The 24,647-nt window shown below is 34.2% G+C and overlaps 1 protein-coding gene across 2 annotated transcripts in view; it reads right to left on the bottom strand.

Annotated features, from left to right (window-relative positions):
* The window catches only part of RPS6KA5 (ribosomal protein S6 kinase A5), a 167,316-nt gene that overhangs the window by 53,760 nt on the left and 88,909 nt on the right, over nt 1-24,647 (bottom strand). Inside the window, exons 4-5 of one of the 2 annotated variants that reach the window (XM_074365138.1) lie at nt 18,223-18,338; nt 15,166-15,273 (exon numbers count right to left, since the gene is read on the bottom strand). The exons of the other annotated variant lie outside the window; for it this stretch is intronic. Coding sequence (XP_074221239.1) covers nt 15,166-15,273; nt 18,223-18,338 — 224 coding nt within the window. The remainder of the gene's footprint in view (nt 1-15,165; nt 15,274-18,222; nt 18,339-24,647) is intronic. 2 annotated transcript variants of the gene reach the window in all.

Here is a 24,647-nt window from a genome sequence, read left to right as displayed (position 1 = left end):
TAATTTCAATTTTCAAGTCTTATCATCTAAGAAATACAGTTAAGGCTATAGGTGCCATAGATTCCTTTGGTGGATCTGGGCAAAGTAAATTGAAAACTTTCTGGACAGGATTCACCATTCTAAATGCCATTAAGAACATTTGTGATTCATGGGAAGAGGTCAAAATTTCAACATTAACAGGAGTTTGAAAAAAAGTTGATTGCAACCCTCATGGGTGACTTTCAGGGGTTCAAGACTTAAGTGGAGGAAGCAACAGTATATATAGTAGACAAAGCAAGAGAACTGGAATTAGAAGTGGAGTCTGAAGATGTGACTGAATTGCTGCAATTTTATGATAAAATTTTAACAGATGAGGAGTTGCTTCTTATGGATGAGTAAAGAAAGTGGTTTCCTGAGATGGAATCTACTCCTGGTGAAGAGGCTGTGAAGACTGCTGAAATGACAACAAAAGGTTCAGAAGATTACATAAACTTAGTTGATAAAGCAGTAGGAGGGTTTGGGAGGTTTCCAATTTTGAAAGAAGTAAGTTCTACTCAGATAAAATGCTATCAAATAGCACTGCATGCTACAGAGAAATCATTTGTGAAAGAAGAGTCAATTGATGTGGCAAACTTCATTGTTGTCTTATTTTAAGAAATTGCCACAGTGACCTCAACCTTCAGCAGCCACCACCCTGTTCAGTCAGCAGCCATCAACATCAAGACCCTCCACCAGCTAAAAGATTATGACTCACTGAAGGCTCAGGTGATGGTTAGCACTTTAGCAATAAAGTATTTTTTAATTAAGGTATGTACCTTTTTAGACATAATGCTATGTATTGCACACTTAAGAGACTACAGTTTAGTGTAACATAACTTTCATATGCACTAGGAAACCAAAAAGTTCACGTGACCTCCTTTATTGTGGTGTTCTGGTACTGAAGCCACAATATCTCTGAAGTATGCCTGTACAAGTTAAAAATTTCAGGGTAATAACCACTCAAAGAATAGATATGGAATATATTTAACTTCTAGACCACTGGGAATATGAAATAAAGAAACCTTAATCATTTAAATAGAAGATAGAAAAGAAGAGAGAAAAAAGCAAAGAGAAATGATAAAGAGAAACACACAGCAAGATAAGAGAAATAAATAAAAATAACAGTAATCATAATATACAGATTTAACTCACCAGTAAAAGATAGAAACTCTCTGGATCAAAAACAAAATCCAGTTATATGTTACTTACAAAAGGCACACCTAAAATATAATGACAAAGAAATACTGAAAGAGATGGAAAAAGATATATCAGACCAGCACTAACCAATAGAAAGCTGGAGTATCTTTATTAATAGCAGGAAAATAAACTTTAAGGCAAAAAAGATTCTTAAAATTATGCAGGGTCATTACACAATAATAAAAGGAACACTGCACTAGGGAAATAACGCCATTCCAAGTCTAAACAGCCTCAAAAATTTCTGAAGAGCATTAAACTATAGAAAGCAAAAACGTTGAGATCTCCAAGAAGAAATGAACAAATGTGGAATCACAGTGGGTACTTTAACATATCTGTTTTACAACTGACTGATCAAGCAGGAAAACAATCGGTGAAACTATGGAAGATCTGCACGATGTTCATGAAAATATACAACACTTTGTATCTAACAGAGAATGACTGTAGTCTTTTCAGGTATACAGAAGACATTTACTAAAATTAACCAAATAATAGGTCACAAAGCAAATCTCAAAAACCACAGAAATAAAACCATATATATTTTCTTGTCCAAACAGAAAGCAATAAAATCAAAACTCATTTACAAAAATAAAACTCAAAAATTCTATATACTTGAAAACTTAAGAACCCATTTCTAAATAATTCATGGCCCAAGGAAAAAGTCACAATGAGTAACAGTAAAAAATGCTACATATCATAACTTGTGAGATACATTTAAAACTTATCAGAAATTCATTTTTATTAAAAAAGAAGGATTAAATATTAGTAAGCTGGATGTCCAACTCAAAAGTTTAAACAAAGAATACAAATGAAACTCACAGAAAGTAAAAGGAATAAAGTAATAAAGGAATATCATCAAAGAAACAGAAATAATGAGAGGCTTGATAAAAGCTGTTTCTTGGAAGAGGCTAATAAAATGGACAAATCTCTAGCAAACTGATCAAGAAAAAAGGAGGAAAGTTACAAATCAATAATACCAGTAATTTAAAAGGAAACATTACTACAGTTACAATTCAGATTAAAAACTAAGGAATTTCTATGAACAATATAATGCCAAAGAATTTAAAAAGAAAAAGTATAGTATTTTCTATAAAACTGTAACTTACCAAAATTGACCCAAGAATAAATGGAAAACCTGAATATAATTGTAAGTGTTTTAAAAAAATTAAATTAGTATTTGAAAAGCTACCCACAGTCATCTAGAAGGGAAAAAAGAGAAAAAAGGAAAAAGAAAAAAAATGCACCCTGATAGCTAGAGAAGTGCATTCAGAGCTACTGGATCTCTATCTTACATAAATTATTCCAAATTCCTTTCACGATGTCAGTATAACCTTCATGCCAAAGTCAGACAAATGCAATATTAGAAAGGAAAATTATAGGTCAACTTAGACAATAAAATCCTAAATATGATCAAACAAAATCCAGCAATATATTAAAAATACATGTCACAGAAAGTAAAGTTTATTCCAAAAACTGAAAGACGGTTTAACACTGAAAAAGAAAAAAAAAAAATTACTGTAACTTGCACCACTAGGTGATTAAAGAGAAAAACCATAATAATTTCCTTATATCAATGTATAATTAGAAACTGAGAATATTAATTTATCTAGCAAAAATTTAGAGCAGATACCATACTAAATGGCTAAAACCAAGCACATGGGCTTAAAGTAAAAAGCAAGAATATATGCATGTAAAACTTAGTAGGCAGAGCAATAAAACCAAACCAAACCACCCATCTCCAAACACACACAAAATAAAAAGTATGGGAATCGAAAAGATATAAAGCCATCATTACCTACAAATAGTGGTTCTGATTTTTTCTTTTTTTTCGTCTACATAAAAAATCCAAGTGAATCTATAAATTAGTAGAATTAATATGAATTTACCAATATTGCTATGTACAAGATCAATAACATTCCTATGATTTGCCAAGAAAAACAAAGATATTCTAATTTTTGTAAATAGGAACAAAATTATAGTTAATAGAAATAGAACCAATAATATATGTATAAATCATTATAAAAATTAGAAAATATTATTGAAAGACATAAAAGACAATGAAATAAATGGAAATACATGAATATTCATTTATGCAAATTCATCAATGGACGTTTCAATATCCAAAGATCACAGTTTTTTCCAAATTAACTTATAGATTCAATTCCACAATTCATGTGGAACAAAAGACCAAGAACAGAGAAGATAGCGAAGAGGGAGGAGGAAGGTGAGGGGAAAGAAGGAGAGAAAGACAGGGTAAGAGTGGAGAGGAGAAAGATCTCACTTTTCCAGATTCAAGACTTACTATAAAACCATAGCCTTTCTGATTTTTTGGTTTTGACTCAGGGAAAGGCAAGCAGACAAATGGAATTGAAGGAAGATCCTAGAAATAGACTCACAAGCAGAAATGTGGCATATGACAAAGCTGCATTTCAAATCAGCAGGGAAGGGATTAAATGACTATTCAATGAAGAGGTCAGTCAACTGCGTTATCTATATAAAAAGAGATAAAATAAGATCCCCACTAAATACACACACACACACACACACACACACACACACACACACATATTAATTAATTCATTCATAACAAATTAAAGATTTCAATCTACTAATTTTATAAAGAAAACTAGAGAGTATCTTAGTGCACTCAAAGAGGAATGGGTTTCATTTTAAAAGATTCAAAGAAATCAACAACCTAATTTTATACCTCTAGGAACTAGAAAAAGAAGAACAAACCAAACCAAAAGTTAGCAGAAGGAAAAAAATAATAAATATTGAAGCAGCAATAAATAAAACAGAGAATAGAAAAATATTAGAAAAAAGTAACAAAAGTAAGAGTTGGTTATTTGAAAAGATCAACAAAACTGACAAACTCTTAGTCAGATTAAGGAAAAAAGAGAAGATTCAACTAAAATCAGAAATTAAGGAAGAAGACCTTGTAAGAGACTAAATTATACACCAACAAATTGAATAACCTAGATTGGAGAAACTCTTAGAAACACAGTCTGTCAAGACTGAATTATGAAGAAATAAAAAAAATTGAACAGACCTATAATCAGTAAGGACACTGAATTAGTAATCAAAAATCTCCCAATGAAGAAAAGCTCCAACAAAGTAAGCCCAGGCTTACCAGGAAATTCTAAAAAAAATAAAAAATTAAAAAATTAAAGAGTAGTAGGACCATTCCTTCTCAAATTTTTCCAAAAAACTGAAGAGAACACTTCCAAACTAATTTTTTGAGGCCAGCATTTCCCTGATACCAAAGCCAGGGAAAGATACATAAGAAAATTACAGCCCAATATTCCTGATGAAAACTGATATAAAACTCTTTAAAAAAAATACTAGCAAACTGAATTCAACAGCACATAAAAAGAACTACACACCATGACCAAGTAAGATTCTGGAATGCAAGAATGGTTCAAGATTCAAAAACAATCACTGTAATACACATTAACAGAATGAAGGACAAAAACCAAGTGATCATCTCAACTGATGCAGAAACAGTATTCCACAAAATTCAACACACTTTTATGATTAGGAAAAAAAAAACACTTACCAACAAGCTAGGAATAGAAGGAAACTCTCTTAACAAAACAAAGGCCATGTATGAAAAGCCCACAGCAAACATCACACTCAAAGGTGAAAAACTGGAAGCTTTCCTCTCAGATCAGTAACAAAGGTAAGGATGCTCCCTCTCACCATTTCTATTCAACATAGCACTGAAAGTCTTACTCAGAGCAGTTAAGCAAGAAAAAGAAATAAAAGGCATCCAAATTGGAAAGGAAGAAATAAAATTACTTCGCTTGCAGATAATATGAACTTATACGTTAAAAAAAACCCTAAAGATTTCACCACAAAAACCCTGTTAGAACTAGTAAGCGAACACAGCAAAGTTACAAGATACAAAATCAACATACAAAAATTAGTCGTGTTTCTACACATTAACAATGAACAATTCTAAAAGGAAATTCAGGGGGGAACCCCATTTAAAATAAGCATGAAAATAATAAAATACTTAGAAAGTAATTTAACCAAGGGGCCAAAAGACTTGGAAAATTAAAATTATAAAATACTGTGAAAGAAATTTAAAAAGACATATATAAATGGAAAGATACCCCATGCTCATGAGTTAGAAGACTTAATATTGTTAAAATGTCCACACTACCCAAAGTGCTCCAGAGATTCAACATAATCCCTACCAAAATCTCAATATCATTTTTTTCATAAATGGAAAAATAAATCTTAAAATTCATATGGAATCTCAAGGGACCCTTAATAGCCAAAACAATCTTGAAAAAGAACAAAGTTGGAGGTCTCACACTTCCTGATTTCAAAACATATTACAAAGCTACAGTAATTAAAACATTTTTGATTGAAATAAAGACAAACATATACACCAATGGAACAAAATAGATTATAAACAAACCTTTATGCAGATGGTCAAATGATTTTCAGTAAGGTTGCCAATGGGGAAAGGACAGTCTTTTCAAAATATGTTGCTAGAAAAGTGGATATCCACACACAAAAAAATGAAGTAGGATCCTTACCTTATAGCAAATACAAAAGTCAACTCAAAATAAATTTAAGACCTAAAACTATAAAACTCCTAGAAGAAAAAATAAGGAGAAAGTTTCTTGACATGGGATTTGGCAATGATTTCTTGGATATTACACCAAAAGCACAAGCAACAAAAGCAACAAAACAGACAAATGAAATGACATCAAAACATAAAACTTCCTTGCATCAAAGTAAACAAACAAAGTGAAAGACAATCAACAGAACAGGAGAAAAAAAATTGCAAATCATATATCTGATAGGGGGTTAATATCCAGAATATATAAAGAACTCCTATAACTCAACAACAAAAAAGCAAATGAACTTGATTTAAAAAAAGGCAAAGGACTTCAATATACATCCACCCAAATATATATAACCATATATAAATGGTTAATAAGCATATGAAAATACTCTCAACATCACTAATTATTACAGAAATGCAAATTAAAACTACAATGAGATATCACTTCATACCCATTAGGTGGGCCACTATCAAAAAAGCAGAAATAACAAAGTAAGTATGTGAAGAAACTAAACCCTTATGCTCTGTTGATGGGAATATAAAATTGTGCAGCTGCTATGGGAAACAGTATGAAAGGTTCCCCCCAAAATTAAAAATAGAATTGTCATATGATCCAGCAGTTCCACTTCTGGGCACATATGAAAAAAAACTGAAAGCATTATCTCAAACAGATATTTGTACATTCATGTCTACTGCAGCATTATTCACAATAGCTAATAAGTAAAAGCAACTCAAGTGTCCATCAGCAGAAGAATGGATAAACAAACTGTGGAACACACATACAATGAAGTATTATTCAGCCTTAAAAAAGAAGGAAATCCTGTTGCATGCAACAACATGGATGGATCCTGAGGACATTATCCTAATCGAAGTTTAAGCCAGTCACAAAAAGATAAATACTGTATGATTCTACTTACATTAGGTATCTAAAATAGACAAACACATAGAAACAGAAAGAGAAATGGTGGTTGCTCAGGGCTAGGAGAGGGGAAAATGGGGAGTTGTTGTTCAATGGGTACAGAGTTTAGTTCTGTAAAACAAAAAGTTCTAGAGATCTGTTGCATAAAAATGTGAATATAGTTAACACTACTGAACTATATACTTGAAAATGGTTAAGATGGTAATTTTTATGTTATGTGTGTTTTACCACAATTTAAATGTTTATTTTTATTTTGGGGTTTTTTGGGGGGGATGGGAGTAATTAGGTTTATTTATTTATTAATTTAACTGAGGCACTGGGAATTGAACCCAGGACCTTGTGCATGCTAAGCACACACTCTACTACTGAGCTATACCCTCCCCACCCCAAATATTTTTTAAAGAGTCAAAAAATGTAAATCTTAAGAGATCAATAAATTTGATTGTATTAAAAATGTTAAATCTGAAAAAAACACCATTAATCAAATTAAAGACAAGTAAAAGATTTAGAAAAGAAATTCACAAAATATAGAATTATCAAGAGTGGGTATCTAGAATATTTAAAGAACTCCAACAAAACAATAACATCAGAAAAAAGCTGCAACACCATGATTGAGAAAATACAGAAACCTAAATGTATCTCAGAAGAAGAATGAATAAATAACCTAGATAGTTCATATAAAAGAATATTATACAGCAGCTAAAATGAATGAAACAGATTTCTATTTATCAACTTGGATAAATTTCAAAAATAAGTCAAATATAAAACAATTTGCAATGTGCTATGCCACTTATGCACATTTTAGAAACACAAGCTAATAGTATATATTATTTATGGATATACATATATATAAAGTAAGGGTATAAAGCAAGATCAAATTCAGTCTACCATCCACTCTTTGCCTGCACCTGTGCTGCTAGATGTGGTTGGAAAAAAACCATTTTTATTTTGTATTTGTGGATGACAATATGCCTGCTCTCATTCTCTTTCTCCATAGGTTTAAATTGAGCCAGTGCTCAATTTTCAGTCCTCATCTTATTTGACCTAATAACAGTATTTGATATAGCTGATCATTTGCATCCCTGAAATCCTTCTTCACTTGGCTTCCAAGACAACGTACTTGCCTGTTTTCTTCTCAACTTCCAGGTCCCTTTTTCCTCAGTCTCCTCTATTGGTTCCTTCTCCTCTCTTACCTCTCTTAATGTTGGAATAGCTCAGAGTTTAGAACTTTTGTTGTTTTTTCCTTTCTATCTGTACTTACTCTGTTGGTGTTCTCATTAATTTTCATAATTTTAAATATTACTTACATATTGGCAAATTCCAAATTTGCATCTCTAGATGAGACTTCTCTCCTAAATTTCAGATTCATATACCCTACTGCCTATTAACCATCTGTTTGAACGTCTAATAGACATTTCTAACTCATCTGGTTCAACTGCACTCCTCCACCCACCCAAAACCTCCCCAATCAGCCTATCAGTTGATAGCAACTTCATCCTTCCACATGCTCTGGCTAAAAACCTTGGAGTTACCCTAGGTTCCTCTTGTTCTCTCCCATCCCCTGTTCAAGCCATCAAGAAATCTTGTTAGCTCTAATGTCAAAATGCATCTCAAATATGACTACTTCTTACAACCTACACTGCTACCACATGGTCTAAATCAGTGTCATCTCTTGCTGGGATTAATGCAACAGCTTCCTAACTGGTCTCCATGTTTCTAGGTTTGTCCCACTCCAGGACTATCATGCTTGGCAAACAGAATTACTCAGACCATGTCCCTCTTCTACTCAAAACTCTTCAAGGCTCCCCATTTGGACTCAGAGGAGCCACAGTCCTTACCACGGTCTTCCATGCCCTGCATGATCTGTGCAGTCCTTCCTCCATACGACCACCTCCACGCCCTTATTTCCTGCTACTCAAATCCTCACTCTCACGCTGACCTCCTTTTCATCCCAAGCATTTTCCCAACTGAGGGCCTTAACACTGGCTCACCTCTCTCCTAAGATACTGATGTGACTCATGCTCTCAATTCATGTCTCTACTCACCTGTTACCTTCTCAGGGAGCCTTTCCTGATCACCTCATTTACAAGTACAAGCTTTTCTCACTCTGATACTTCATATCTCTCCTTCCTAGTGCACCTGTCTTTGTGTAACTTACCATTATCTAATATATTCCATACATAGTTTCCTTCTTTACTTGTTATTGCCTGCCTCCCTGTCTAGGGGAGAAATTTTTGTCTATTTTGTTCATTGCTAGATTCCAGCACCTAAATGGAACAGTGCCTGGATCACATTGGACATTCAATCAGTATTTGCTGAATGAGTGGTGGAAAAAACCCACAAAGTGTCCATAACTGTGTATGTGAATAGTGGATGCACAGATTCTGTTATATCATTTTCTCTACTTTATCACATTTGAAATATTTTATAATTTTTTTAAAATTTGGAAAATATAAACATTTGTTAATGACATTTATGCAATGTTAGTATTCCAGGGTATCTTTTGCTAAATTCCCCTTAAAGGTTGAAAGTCCCTGACACTTAACATGGTTTTAAATCATTTTTCCTTCTTTCTTAGAAAAGAGATTAAAATAATCTATTTATACATTAATATATTGTTCATAGACTAGTATGCCCTATATCAATATAGAATAATAATGTGACTCCTAAATATAGTTTTCAAGTAAGTAAAAAGTACATTTAACATAATTTGAACAAATGGAATACATAATAGAAGTTTCTGTGAAAAGAACCTCAGTTCAAAAGTTGTCCTCGCTAGCTCTGTGACATAATTTACATTAAACCTGCCCACCCACTGAACTTGTGCATCAAACCTGCCTTAAAATAAGAGATAGTATTACGAATAAATCTGACCTGAGCCAATAATTTCTACTATAAGAAAAGTTATAATGGGATCTGTGAGGCAGACACCTGAGGGCAAAGCCATCTCTCCTCCCTCCTCCTCCTCCTCCTGTCCAAGGGTAGGGTATCTGCTCTGAAATCTGGTGGGAAAAAACCTATACAAACAAATGGCTGAAGCTTATGCGTTAGTATCTGAATGTTGTGCAGCACTGTTTAAGAAGAAAAATTGGGGCAACAGAAGAACACTTTGACCAGTTTCTAGGTCTCCTACTTTCCCAGCAGTTCCATCTCAATATTTACCTTAAAATAACTAAAATTATCCTAGGGTCATGGATTTTGGCAAATGACTGATAGGTCTGATTTACAGAGACTTAGTAGGTTCCTCAGAAGCACAGGCAAATGAAAAGAATCATGACTATATGTCACCACAAATCCATCAGGGAAGGAGACAGAGGAAACTAAAAAGCTGCCTTACAGAGCTGGCTGATCTGACTCCTCATGCAAACTCGCTCTTCATGGGTCCTGAACCTCACCTAGGCATCTTGAGACGTGTACACTGTAACAGCAGAATCCCACAAGTGACATTATTAAGTAGGGGTTTATTAGAGAAAGATGTAATTTAAAACTTTCCTACAAAGAAGAAAATTAGGGAGAATACTTTAAGATTCTCATTTGTATGTTTTAATTTTGTAATCTGAAATCTGAATGGTAGCTCTTTAAGTGGAAGTTGACAGTTACATCATGCTTTACACTTTAAAAAGTACTTTTATGAGCATAACTTACTGTGTCCATATGAAAATTATATAAATTAGATATGACAAATATTATTTTACAGACTGAGAGGGATTAAGGACTAAGTGACTTGCTCGGTATCACACAGCCAGGAAGTAAAGAATTGAAAAAAGGGATCCTCTAACTTCAATACGTGTTCTTTACACTAAAATGCCTCTTCCATGATCAAAGGATTAATTAATGAATAACATTATCTCAGTTGAGCAAAGGTTGCATTTTTTCCATTTTCTGGAAAGAAAAAACAGTCACAAATCCATAGGCCTTTTTCTCTTAAGTATAGCTACCATGGCAGTGAGTTATAATTAACTTAGCTACCTCTGTTTTAAATGTCCGGATGTTATTTTTCTTCTAGTTTTATTTATCCACCTGAAGATTCGTGTTGACAATCTGTTGTGAAATTCTTCAAATGCTCAGTGTTAAAATATGGAAACATAGAATGCATACGCCATATTTAAGAATAGGGTAATAACCTATGAATGTATCATTTTGATATTATTTTCTTATAAAGAGGTAAGAACAGATGCCCTTTTAAAAAAAATGCCTTTAAAGTCTTCAATGTCAGAATCATATATCCAATACCTAGCAGACTGTCTGACTCACAGTAAGAACTCCACAAATGTTTGCTGAACTGTACTCTCAAAAAATCCTATGAAGGATATATTTTAGCCTATAGATATTTAGAAATGTCTTCTTTTATTCTCAGAATCACAAGGGATTTATCAAATTCTGTGGTTGAGAAAAGAACGTGTCAGTAAAAGTATCAAATCTGTAAAGTGTTCATTATCATATAAAAGCTTGTTAAGGTTTCTAAAATAAATCAATTTTATCCAGGATACAACTTAGTTTAGCAAACTACAATCTAGAAATAATTACATGAGGTAATGATGAATACCTCTAAAATACAGGCTCATGAGGGCAAGGAATTTGTTACGTTCACCACTGTATTTCTAGGGTCTAGTACACTACGTGGCACATAGTAGATACTCAATAAGTATTTGATGGATTATTAAATTAACAAATATACAGAAAGATGAGTATTATACCATAAGCAGAAACTCCAAAGGTATAGCAAGTAAATTCCTAAAAATCAAATAGAAATATATTTCCCAGATGAAATGAGAGCATAATTTGTAACACACAAAATTGTGAGAAACTGAAAGAAGCAAATTTGGGTGGGAGAAGACTGATTCAGTTTTGGAAAGCTTGTGTGATCTATGAGAATCAAGTGGTGATACACTACAGGCACGTTTGGGTCTGGAGCACAGAAGGGAGGTCAGGGTTGGCCATATATATTTGGGCATCTCCAGCACATGGGGAGAGAGAGCAGCATAAAAAGAAAAGGGTACCTAGGATGAAACCGTGAGGAGCTCTCAGGTAGAAGAGGAAGAGCCTGCGAAAGACAGCGAGAGAGAAGGAACGGCAGGGGGACACGGTGTCACAGAAGCCAAAGTGAGAGGCAATTTCCAGTTCAATACCACTAGACAGCCAGGTCAGGTGAGAACTAAAAAACATCTGAAACTGAGGTCAGTCCTGGCCTTGGCAAGAACAGTTTTAGTCAACTGGTAGGAGGTGTGAGCCAAATTGGAGTAGATTAAGGAATGAGTGACAGGTGGGTAATAAAATGTATTGACAAATATTGACAAAGGAGAACACAGGACAAGAGCTGGAAGGAAACATGGGGTTCTGAGATTGCCTTCTGTCATTCAGTCAGTCCATCCAGCCATTTTTCTCTCTATTTCTTAAATTTTAAAATTTTAAGGCGAGACCAGGCATGTTTAAATGGTGACAGAAAGGGTCCGAGAGGAAGAAGAGGTAGAAAAGGAGAGAGGTCAACTAGAGGTAGAGACAGAGATGAACAATCTCTCTCTAGAAACCGGAAACCAAGGAGGGAACTCCTCAAGGTGAAGTTTAAACTGAAAACCAAGGAGGTAGAATAGCAACAGACAAAGAAGAAACTCATCCCAAGCAAGATGGTATTTTGCTCTAAGTCAGTCAGGCTGACATGTGAAATCGCTGGATGGGGATACATTTGAGGTGCAAAAGTCTAGGCAGGGAAACTTGCTAAGCAGAGGCCACGTAGAATCGGGGAAGCAAAGGACCATTAGATCAAGTCTTAGGGGAGTTCCTACTTGAGCCCCGAGAGTTAAACCTGAACCCTAGCAGGACAGCACGTCCTCTTGGGCTAAGAGGAAGGATGAGCTGGTAGTCTGGGAGAGGAGAGAGATGAAACTGTAAAGCTTAATAACACATGACAGTAACACAAAACTGCATTAAATGCAGCTAGGGTGCATTCAGTGAATAATAAGGGAATCTGTAAAGTACTTCTCCACCTCAGATTATTATCCCATCATTTCATTTTTGCACGTAAACAAGTAAGTGCTCAAAAACTACGGCATCTGACAAGAATTACCTTCATTCCCTTGAGGAGTAGCTGTTGACATGACCAGCAGAAAACACAAGTCTCTCTTGTGAGAGGTGACCCGGCTGAAGCAGTTACCTGGCAGTTCTGACTCACTTGTATGACTGTACTTTGTATTACTTGAAACCCAACAACTCAGATCCATGTTTGATTTGTTTACTTTTGCTTCAGTTTCTAACATTTTGCTATTCCCCAGAGCCAAAGGCTGTTTCTGCCTATTGCCAAATGATCAGGCACACGTGCCCAGAAATGCAGGATTCACGAAGTGATTCTTTCATTGTGGTATCACCAGAACCTAGCCTGATACCTAGCAGATATAGGGCTCTCAACAAATACTGATGGTGTGAATGAGTAAATGTCTGAATGGTTCCACAGAGAGGAAAAAGTGATCACCAAATCTCTCTGTGCAGGGGGCATCCCCCACCTTTACATGCCAAGGACCCTTTGACAGTCTGTTGAAGCCGATAGACCCCCTTCTCAGAATAATGTTTTTAAATACATAGTATGACAAACTAATTTTACTGAAAAATACTGAAATCAAAATATGGAAAAAAAAAAAAAACTGTGCAGGCTGGGCTTGCCAAGACAAAGGCATCACTGTAGAGGGATCTGGCTGGGCCAGTTCACTGGCAAAACCACCCACAGACAGCATGTGCAGATTTCTGTTCTCAATTCTCAGAGTGAAAACCTCCCAATTCCTGTCTAGGAAGCGTCGCTCTCAGAGTGACGAGGCAGTGAGAGGCCATAGGCATCGGTGTGTAGGTCTTCACGTCACCCACCAGCTTAGATGGTGTCCTAGCCCTCAGCTGTGCTCCTTGTCCCTGAATCCTGTCTGTCTGTTTAACCTTTCCAGTGAGGGTCAGGAATAGTGTACACATGGATTCTGGGTGGTACCTCTTTCTTATACAGACTTCCAACCAATCCTCTTGTGTTCTATACTCCTACTTTGAGGAACACCTGGTTCCCCAATTCCTGAGCCTTTCTGGGGTTCAGAGGTGCAAATTAGCCTGCTTTGGGGCTTCTCATGTTACTGGCTTAGGATTCAGCTGTTTCAGGGATGCTAAATCAGTTACAACCAGTCTTTCTGCTGTCCATCTTCCAAAATCTGGTTGCTGTTTTCTCTCTCCCTTTTGAGTGCCTGCCTATTTCACTTCTTTATTTTTATTTATATTGGGGTTTAATGAGGAAACAACCGTGAACATACTGTATTTGTCACATTTTATTCACTAAAGCTTTTACAAAGGGGAAAAGTTTTAAAAATCAAACTTTGAAGTAAATTCCTTAAAAATTCATGTAATCTGTTTTATAACTATGATTTTTCTATCAAAGATAATCAATATATTATTATAACCACAGGCTCATGAAAGCAGAGACCATTTCCACTTTATTTATCATTGTATTATTCAATACCCAGCATAGCAGAAGCAGTTGATAAATATTTATTACTAAGTGAACTGAATAAATATAGATATGATAAAAAATTAGGATCCTTCATTTTCACAATTTCAATACTTATCTAACTTACTTAGGACTGCTTTGCAATATTTCAAAAAGCAAACAATCAGAAATAGAAACACCCAATTTGCAACCCAAGAATGTGTTTTACAACAGAGTCCTTTAGTACAAAAACTATATTGTGATTCTGTATGCTATAACAATAATTTCTTGGATAGAAATGAATTAGCATTCAAATTTACTTAGTTGTCTTAAATAACTAGTAGTGTAAAAACATATTTTATTACAACTGCTGCATAAATAGTATTTAATTAAACTAATGTACAATTATAAATGTCATTAAATAAATCTGTAATACTAAGTAAGTTTTAATCAGTACTGAAAATTCAAAGCCCTCCACATTAAAAATCTGTACATTAGCTATTACATTTTAGTTTGTATGAGCAAAAAACCAGCAAGATTAAAGAATTAGGTCTAGTAAATCCTTGTTATTCTTGTCAAGTTAGTTCACAAGGCCATCACGACATGTCCTACCCTGTAATTACAATATAAACCATATATGTGTTGTTTTGTAATTCTTTATTGGCTATTATCTAAGTCATGATTTTCCTAAAAGACTCAAAGGTTTATTGAAAAATTTCAGTTATATATTATGGAGAAAGTTATATGTATAATTTTATTTTGCTTTAGACTGGGGAATTCTGATATATTGACGAAGGGTTTACTGTAATTCTAACAGTATGGTTCCATGGTATTTTTAAACTAAAAAACCTTTATAGTCATTCATGTCAAAATGTTCCTCTGGGAAAACCTGTACAAATATCCATAATCTGTTTGGTACTATCCTGTTAAATCTTACCCTATAGCTAATTTTCACCATTGTTTATATTCTGTTTTACTAACTTCAAATTAAAATATAATACTCACTTCATCAGCCACAAACTCCTTACTCAGACCAAAGTCTGTCAGCACCACATGGCCATTAGAATCAAGTAGAATATTCTCAAGCTTAATGTCACGGTATATAATCCCCAACTGTAAAAACAAACAAATATGCATTTTAAAATAACAACTTCCAAAAAATAAATTAGGAAAGTCTTTCTTATCTACCTTAAAAAACAAACCGAAAGAGGCATTCTCCTGCTCAGGGTGCTCTGACGGCTCTGAGTCACAGGCCAGGGCAAATTTCAATTTTTCCACCTCAAACCTTATCTGCTGGGCTCCCAGGACCTGAAGGGTGCCCCATCAGCGACTGCTTCTTCCTGGATTATTTTTCTCAATGGATTTCATGCTCACTCCAGATGATCTTCAGATGCTTTCTTAGCCAATTCATCACTTACTTCTTAATGCCTTCTGAAGGCTTTCCTGACTAACTAGTTCCCACACTGGTCGTTTGTTTTTATTCCCATAGCACTTATATTTACCTTGTACTGACCTAAAAATAACTGGTATTTGCTAGGTATTTCCTATTTGTCTTGATATAAACATATCCTCGCTCTGTTTTTTCACTTTTTATACATTTATCTAGTATCTAGCAGTGTCATAAGTCAAATAAATAATTAATAAAGGCTTGTTGAATAACACTCTCCTAAACATGAAGGCTGAAGATCATATGTTAATTTTAGTTGCTCTTCAGATCTAAATAAGCAAAGTAAATCAATTAGATATTTAAATATCCTTCTATTTTGTTTTGCATGTAAGTTTTATAGCAAAACACTTCAGCTCTATCACATAAGTAAATCTACTCAAGTCTTTTAAGAAGTTCTTGACATATGTGAATTCTGCATTTCATGTTATGTTAGCCCAAATTAAATGTTTTTAAACTTAGAAACACTACTTTCCTCAATACTAAGTATATGAAAAAGAAGATTCTTAATACTTTCTCAAAATTGAAATAAAAAAATCACACAAGGAAAAACAACTACGCAATTCTCTTCCAAGAACCTCAAGTGTCCTACAAAAAAGAGAGGAAGGACAACATGTACAAACTGTTGAACAGACATGTGACTTGAAGCCTTACAAGTATCTAATAACCAGTATGACTTTTTTTTTTTAACAGCCTCTTTGGAAAAGATTTTAGGAATATGTCATTTACTACCTGCTTTACTTCATCATTTCCAAGTAAACTCCCCATTTTTGTCTCTTCCAGGGAACCCAATGTTAGTAGCCATATCAAGATTAACATTACTGGCTTTGTATTGTATTTCTTTGTATTTATCTTTGTATGTAGTGAGATTAAGAGAAACTTAGCTAAGATCTAATCTGCTATATATTACTTCCACTCCATATCAATTACATTTATTTATAGGATTCATTGTGTCCTTCATCTCTACATTTCTGATTACCCTGTTGTAATAATAATGAAGGTTCATGGATTTTCCTTTAATAAACAGAATTAATAGTTTTCAAACAAATTAAAAACTGAACTTACTAGCTTACCTGTCATAGCTTTGTATTTTGCTTGTTCTTACTCTGGGATTTATGGTGATTTCCACCAACATTTTTACACTATAAAAATTACATCTAATTCCCCTAATCATAAAACAAAGTTTTCCAGCCTATTCCTAGGCCCAGTTTGGCTCATGTATAAAGATGTCCTAACTACTTGATATCCCACAAAAATTACCGCTGGCATAAAGCTCATCGCCACACCAACAATTCCGTCAAAAGGAACACAGATGTCTGTTCCCATCACTTCAGTTCAGCACCCACCTCTGCGCCTCTTCCTCTCACTTCACGGCACTGCAGACCCGGGCCCACGAGCCTCTCCTACTTCCCTCCTGGTCTTATACATTTGCCCCTCACTGCCCTTAGGATTCCTATTCTGAACTCTATCCCTCTACCTGCCCCGCTATGCTTCTGTTCTGGGCTAGATCAACCCATTTCTTGATCCCATTCTTCCTATATCTTACCATCTTTTCCCACAGCCTCTTGCATCTGCTGTCTCCATCCTGCAGTTCTAATCTCCCTGCCCCTTTAAAAGTTTCACCCTTCTTCCTTGCCTTTTTCCTTCATTTCTCTCCATTCTTTTCCATGCTCCATAATCCACACTTTAATCTTTTTTATCTGTAATCTAGTATAGAATCTGAATACATAACAAGGAAAAGTAGTGGCTTTATGATGTATCAGTATCATCTGAATTTAGTGACTCAAGTTGTGCTCCTTATGGTCTCATACAACTTGGATAAAAATTATTGTAGTATTTTCTATTTCTTAGGAAATACACATAAGCCTAGTCTACATAACGACAGTTTGCTTTGACAATATAATGCTTCCTCATTAAAAAAATTTTAGTCAAGATTTCTTGGATCAAGATTAATAGTATCTGAAATAATACTTTTAAAAAGTTTAAACTGATTTTATAGATCCAAACAGCATCACATACAGACATGAATTCCATTTAAAGTCTTTAGCAACTGAGTTCATGTTACATGAAGGCAATGGAGCAGGAGGGAGGTGGAGGGAGCAGCAGAGGGCCTTTGGGGCAAAACAAATGGAAAAGAAAGCCAGAGTGAAAGAGTGGGATAGCTGGGTAGCACAGGTTAAGTGCTTCTTTCAAATATTCCAAGCTAATTGGGATATATGCCCTGAAGATGTAAAGGCAGAGTCTGCAACAGAGTAAGTCACAATTAGGGAAATACATATTATGACTTGTGTTTTCATCTTAAAGGTTATTTTAAGAATGAAAATCTTTTACTCTAATGACATTATGTAGTAAGCACTAGAATTTTTCATGGACAACACCAAAAAATGCTCAGGCTCCACCTTCTTATCTTTTTAATCTGTATCACAGTGACTGCAAAAGGAAAGCAGACTTTTAAAAAGGGAACTAGAAATTGAAAAAATCGGTAATGGTTGCTAAGTGGGCTTTCACAATCTCCACTAACCCAATGACATGCAAACACATTAGTTCTTTTAGCACCATCATGACCTCAGTCAATAGATTTTTCAAAAGAAAGAAACCCCAAAGGTTAAGCATCTTACCTTGTGGAGGTGTTCGAGGGCAAGCACAATCTCTCCAACATAGATCTGCACCTCGTGCTCTGTGAAACGCTCTCTTTGAGAAAGATGAGTAAAAAGTTCTCCACCATTTATATAATCTAAAAATGAAATATATTTTTTTCTGTCTTTGACTTGTATTCATACGCTACAGGAAGTATTTCCTTTTAATCACTTTGGGTTAACCACAAGGCACTGATTTTAATATATTACTTTTGTACAATTCTTAGTATATAGTTTCATATGGAATATATTATTTCAATTCATGTAAATACAGTCTCGTAAGTTAATGATTACCCTGAACCGTGATCAAATGAATTTGTAAAGTATTATTATTAAAACTATTACATGAAATCTGCATATATTTAAACAATTTCCCCCCAATACCGCATATTGGAAACCTCTGCCATCACTATACAATACTTAACTTGCTGCAGAATACCAAAACATCAACCACTAAATACCTAACATAAAAAATGAACAGAATAAGACAAACAAAAATCCCAGCCTTTCCTTTGTAGTAGTTCCCAGTTACTATTTTTAAGCAGATTTCCTATTTTCCAGAATTGTCTATGCATAGCCCTTCCAAAAATATATTTTAGGTAGCAGGTAGCTTTCCTATTGCTCCACGTAACCCAGATGTACAAGTAGCACACGCGGCTGAATCAAAACACCTGAAACTAAAAGATCCCCATTTCCCTTTCAATCTACCCTTTTTATCCCAAAAGGAATAATGAAATAAGAGACAAGAAGGCTACAGTGAGAAATAAAGAGGTGACTAATAATAATTAATCACAATTATGTTCATAATTGGCTCCAAGAAGACATTTATTGATAATTGATAATAGTTTCATCAGAAACTAACCATTACTACCTTATACAACATTTGTGTGTGAGAAACAATGTACACCTAGAAAATCGTCAGATATAGATCAACACTGTTCTCCTAAAAAATGTGAAAAGCATGTGTCCCAAGTGTATTCATTCGTCAAGTTTACCACAATTTGATAAAAGAACAAAGCAAAATCTTCATGAACTCACAAATGTTTATCTTGCCCATTTTACTTTATATTTTTCCCATTTTACTTTAAATTCCAAAAAGTAGATGCAATAGAATGAAAGAACTCTAAAAGCTGGTTGTTTTGCAGTATATTTTATAAAGCACATGCCAGCAAAAAGCTTTGCCCTTCCAAGGCTTCTGTGTTTTGCCAAGGGGTTTTAATTATATCTTAACACAAAGCTAATTATTAAAAAGGTGTAAAGGAACACAGCATCCCTGCAAACTAACAATGAATTTTTTTCTACTTTTAAATAGTTATTTATTTAAATCTAATACTGATGTTTATGCACAAATGGTTTCTGTAGTTAGTCATGACACAGAAATAGGCATTCATAGGTCAGTTGACCAACTGACAAACTCCTACACATCCTTGAATGTCCTACTCAATTATCTCACCTTCAATAACAACTCCAGCAGAGTGGATCACTTCCTTTTACGTTAACCACTGTACTTATTAAAGATTTATACTACTGCAGTTACCTTGCTGCACTGAAAATGTTTATTTGCATACTTGTTTTCTCTGCTAAACTCTGGGTTTTTTAAAGTCAAGATCAATGCATTCATCTTTAAAAACCCAACACAGTGCCTGCATGCAATAAGCACTCAATAGATATTTATTCCATTAGTAACTGAACACAGATTCTTTATATTGGAATAAATATTAGAATCTGAAAAAATCTCTCTGAAACTCAAAGGCAAGTGGGTTATAAAAACAAAAATCCAACGTATTCCTGTCTTTGAGGCAATCTGATATAGTCCAAAGAATCTGGGTTTTGTAATCAATAAACCTGGACCAGGCAATGACTCCACTGTCTTGCCTTGAGCAAACGAAGTCTCTCTCAGTGTCAGTTCTTTATCTATAAAATGAGAATAATAGCTACTATGAATTATTGTTGCTCTGAACATAGAAAGTGTTTTATTTTCCATTTACTGGGGACACTAAGAAAAGTTACAAATCTAAGAAGACAAACCTAAAACGGTATCAAGTAACCTAATTCCTACTTTTGGAATAGACCAACAGCCCAAGATGAAGACCTGACATTCATAAAATAAATATGCTTTATTTGTAGGTATATGGTTGCATCCTTTACAAGGTGAACAGCCAACTTTATCCAGTGCTGTTAATGATGGTAAAGTAGATACAGAGGCTGCCAAAGGGCTATAACAGCAGGAATTACGACACTTGGAGGGTTGTTACGGGGTGAGAGCTACAACCAATGGCAGGGATATGAGATTAATGGAAATCCCTGTAAGATAAGAACTTGTTATTCTCAGTTTGTTATAATTCTAGTTGTTCTGTTTAGTGTGTAGTGGTACCTTATTATGCTTTTAATTTGCATTTTCCTGAATAATAAAGATATTTAGTATCTTCTCACGGCCTTACTGTATTTTTTTTCCATGTAGGTACTGGGGATTGAACCCAGGGCTTCCTGCATGCTAAAGCATGTGCCCCCTATATCTTCTTTTGTGAAATGTCTATTAAGGTTTTTTTCTTTGCCCCTTTTGGTTTTTTTTAATTCGAAATTCACCCACATGAAGTGTAAAATTCAATGGTTTTTATTGTATTCAGAGTTGTGCAACCGTCACCACATTCAATTTTAAAATATTTTCATCACCTTCCCCGCCAGAAATCCAAGTTTATCTGTTTTTCTTTTTGTTGTTTGTTCTTTTCACGTCACATCTAAGAAACCACTGCTAAAACCAAGATCATAAAAATTTACCCCTGTTTTCTCCTAAGAGATTTCTATTTTTAGCTCTTACTTCTAATCTTCAATCTATTTTGAGTTAATTTTTGTATATGTTGTGAGGTATGGGCTCAACTGCATACTTTTGCACATGGACATCCAGTTGTACCAGCACCATTTGTTAAAAAGACTGCTCTTTCTTCATTGGCATCCTTGTCAGAAAATTGACCGACCATAAATATGAAGGTTTATTTTTGGACTCTCAATTTTATTATCTATATGTCTGTCTTTATTCCGGTGCCACAGTTTTCTTGATTACTGTAGCTTTGTAGTAAATTTTAAAAGTGTGAGTCTTCCAACTTAATTCTTCCTTTTCAAAATTCTTTTACCTATTTTAAGTTTCCTTGATTTTTCCATATAAATTTTAGGATGATTTTGTCAATTCTGATTTTGTCAATTCTGATTTTTTAAAAAGCTGAGATTTTGAGAGAGGTTTGTTAAACCTACAGATCAATTTGGGGAGTATTGCCATCTTAATATTATAAAGCCTATTGCCATCTTAATATTATAAAGCCATTCAATCCGTAAACATAGGATCTGTTTGACTAGGTCGTCTTTCATTTCTTTCAACAGTATTTTATAGATTTCTGAGTACATGTTTTGTACTTCCTTTACTAAATTAATTCCTAAGTATTTTTGTTCTTGTTGATACTCATGTAAATGAAATTTTCATAATTTCATTTTCTCACTTTTCACTACAATCATACAGAACTACAATTAATTTTTGTATATTGATCATGTATCTTGCAACTTTGCCGAACTTGTTTACTAGTTCTGATAGTCTTTAGTGGATTTCTTAGGATTTTCGGTTTAAAAATTTTCGCCCTGCTTCCGATTTTAGGGAGAGAGCATTTAGTCTTTCCCCATTAAGTATTATGTTAGCTGTGGGTTTTTCAAAAATGTCTTTATCAGGCTGAGGAAATTCACTTCTAATCTTACTTTGTTGAATGCTTTTTATCATAAAGGAGTGTTGAATTTTGTCAAATGCTCTTTCAATGTCTATATGATTTTTGCCCTTTATTAATATGGTATGTTAATTGATTTTCATTTGCTAAACCAATCTTGCATTTCTCGATAAACCCCACCTGCCTATGGAATATAATCCTTTTTATTTGTTGCTGGATTCAGTTTGATAGTATTTTCTTGAGGACTTATGTGTTTCTAGTCATAAGAGATACCGGTCTGTAGCTTTCTTTTCTTGTGATCTTTTTACCGGGTTTTGGTATTGGGGTAATACTGGCCTCATAGAACGAGTTAGGAAGTGTTTCTTCCTCTTTTATTTTTTTGGACATTTGTAAAGAATGGTATTAATTCCTTTTTAACTGTTTGGTAATGTTCAGTAGTGAAGTTATATGGACTGGGCTTCTCATTGTGGCTAGCTTTTATTACTATTACTATTACTACAACTAGTTCAATCTCCTTTATTACAGGTCTATTCAGATGTTGCATTTCTTAAGTCAATTCTAGTAGTTTGTCTTTCCAGGACTTTTTTAAAAATCTCATCTAAGTTATTTAATTTGTTGCCATATAGTGATTCATGATACTCTCTTATGATCCTTTTCAATTCTGCAAAGTCCCCTCTACCATTCTTGATTTTACTTGAGTCCTCTCCCTTTTTTTCTTGGTAAGTCTAGCTAAAGGTTTGTCAATTTTGTTTATCTTTTCAATTAACCATCTTTGGTTTCATTCACTTTCTCTATTTTCATATTCTCTACTTAATTTCTGCTCTGATATGTATTATTTCTCTCCTTTCTGCTTGCTGTGGGTTTTGTTAGCTCTTCTTTTTCCACTGCTTTAAGGTGGAGAATTAAGTTACTGATCTGAGATTTTTCTTCTTCTTCTTAAATTTAGGTAATTACAGCTATAAATTTCCCACTAAGCACTGCTTTAGCTGCATCACATAAGATTTGGTTTGTAGTGTCTTCATCTTCTGTCATCTCAGAGTGTTTTCTCATTTACCTTTTGATTTTCTCTTTGGCACATTGGTTATTTAGAAGTGTGCTGATTAATTTCACATAGCTGTGAAAATCCCAAATTTCTTTTTCTTATTCATTTCTAATTTCATTCCATTGTGGTCAGAGAACATACTTTGTATGATTTTAATCTTTTTAAATTTATTGAGTTTTTTTAAATGGCCCAGCATATGGTCTGTCCTGGAGAATGTTTCATATGCACTTAAGAAAAATATGCATTCAGTTATTGTAGTTTAGACAGTTCCATAGATGTCTTTTATATCTTGATGGTTTGTTTTCTACTTCCTTGTCAATCATTTGCCTATTTACACATTATTGAAAATGGAATATTATTGTTGAATTGTCTATCTTTCCCTCAATTTGTCAGTTTTTGCTTTATGTATTTTGAGTCTATGTTGTTGGATACATTCATGTTTATAATTGTTATATCTTCCTTATGGATTGGTCCTTTTATCATTATAAAGTGTCCCTTTTTATCTCTTTGTCATATTAGTAAAGCCACTCCTGCTTTCTTGTGGTTGCTGTTTGCATGATTTATCTTTTTCTATTCTTTTTCTCTTTAATCTATTTGTATCTTTGAATCCGCAGTTCTTCTACTATAAACAGTATAGTTGACTCTTTCCCCTTATCTGATAATGTCTGTTTTTGGATTGTACTGATTAATTTAGTCACATTTAATGTTATTATTGATATAGTTGGATTTATGTCTGCTATTATACTTTTCCATTTTCCACATATTTCATATCTTTGTTTATTCCTCTATTCCTTTTTACTTCTTCCTTTTCCATAAAGTGAATATTTTCAAGTGCAACATTTTAATTCCCTTCATGAATTTCACTGTTTTAGAGTTATTTTCTTAGTGGTTGCTCTAAGGCTTACCACACACACATTATCAGAAACAGTTTCAGATTTATACCAATTATACCATTAATTCCAGTGGTATATAGAAACATTACTCCTTCATAGATAACTCTATTCTCTCTTCCTCCCTTTTGAACTATCATTGTGAAACATGGTACAACTATATATGTTACAAATCCAGCAATATATTATAAATATTACCTTATACACTTTTATGTCTTTCGAAGAGGCTGAAAGAAAAGAGAGCAAGTATATATTCATAGTTTGTCATATTAGCCTTCCCATTTCCCATTTTTGGTTCTCTTTATTTTTTCTTGTGGCCCCTGGAGCTGGGCAGCACAGAGGTTCTGGCCATTGTATTTCATCTTTTACTGTGAATGAAATAAGAAGCCTCTAGAAGATTCTGAGTACAACAGTCGTATAAGACTTGCGTTTTAATAGAATCAATGACTCCAGCTGCTGTGTTGAGAACAGCAAGAGTGAAAATTGGGACATCACTTTCAATAAACACGAGAGATGATGGAGGCTAGGAGAAAGGTGACATCTGTGGTGGTGGTAAGGATCCAGCCCTACTTGAGCACATGAAGAGATGGAATTGATGTGACCTGAGATGGAGAAGGCTGCAAGAAGGACAGATTCAAAAGGGATGACCAAAAGTTCACTTTTGGATATGAGGAATGCACAGTGTCAAACAAATAGTAAAAGTTCAATAAATGGTAATTATCATCATCATCTTGAAAATTATACATTCTAAGGCTGTTAAAAGGTACT

Source organism: Camelus bactrianus, chromosome 6 (assembly GCF_048773025.1).
Source record: "Camelus bactrianus isolate YW-2024 breed Bactrian camel chromosome 6, ASM4877302v1, whole genome shotgun sequence".
NCBI classification, from domain to species: domain Eukaryota; kingdom Metazoa; phylum Chordata; class Mammalia; order Artiodactyla; family Camelidae; genus Camelus; species Camelus bactrianus.
Note: the sequence above shows the minus strand (reverse complement) of the source record. Positions and strands in the feature narration are given on the sequence as shown.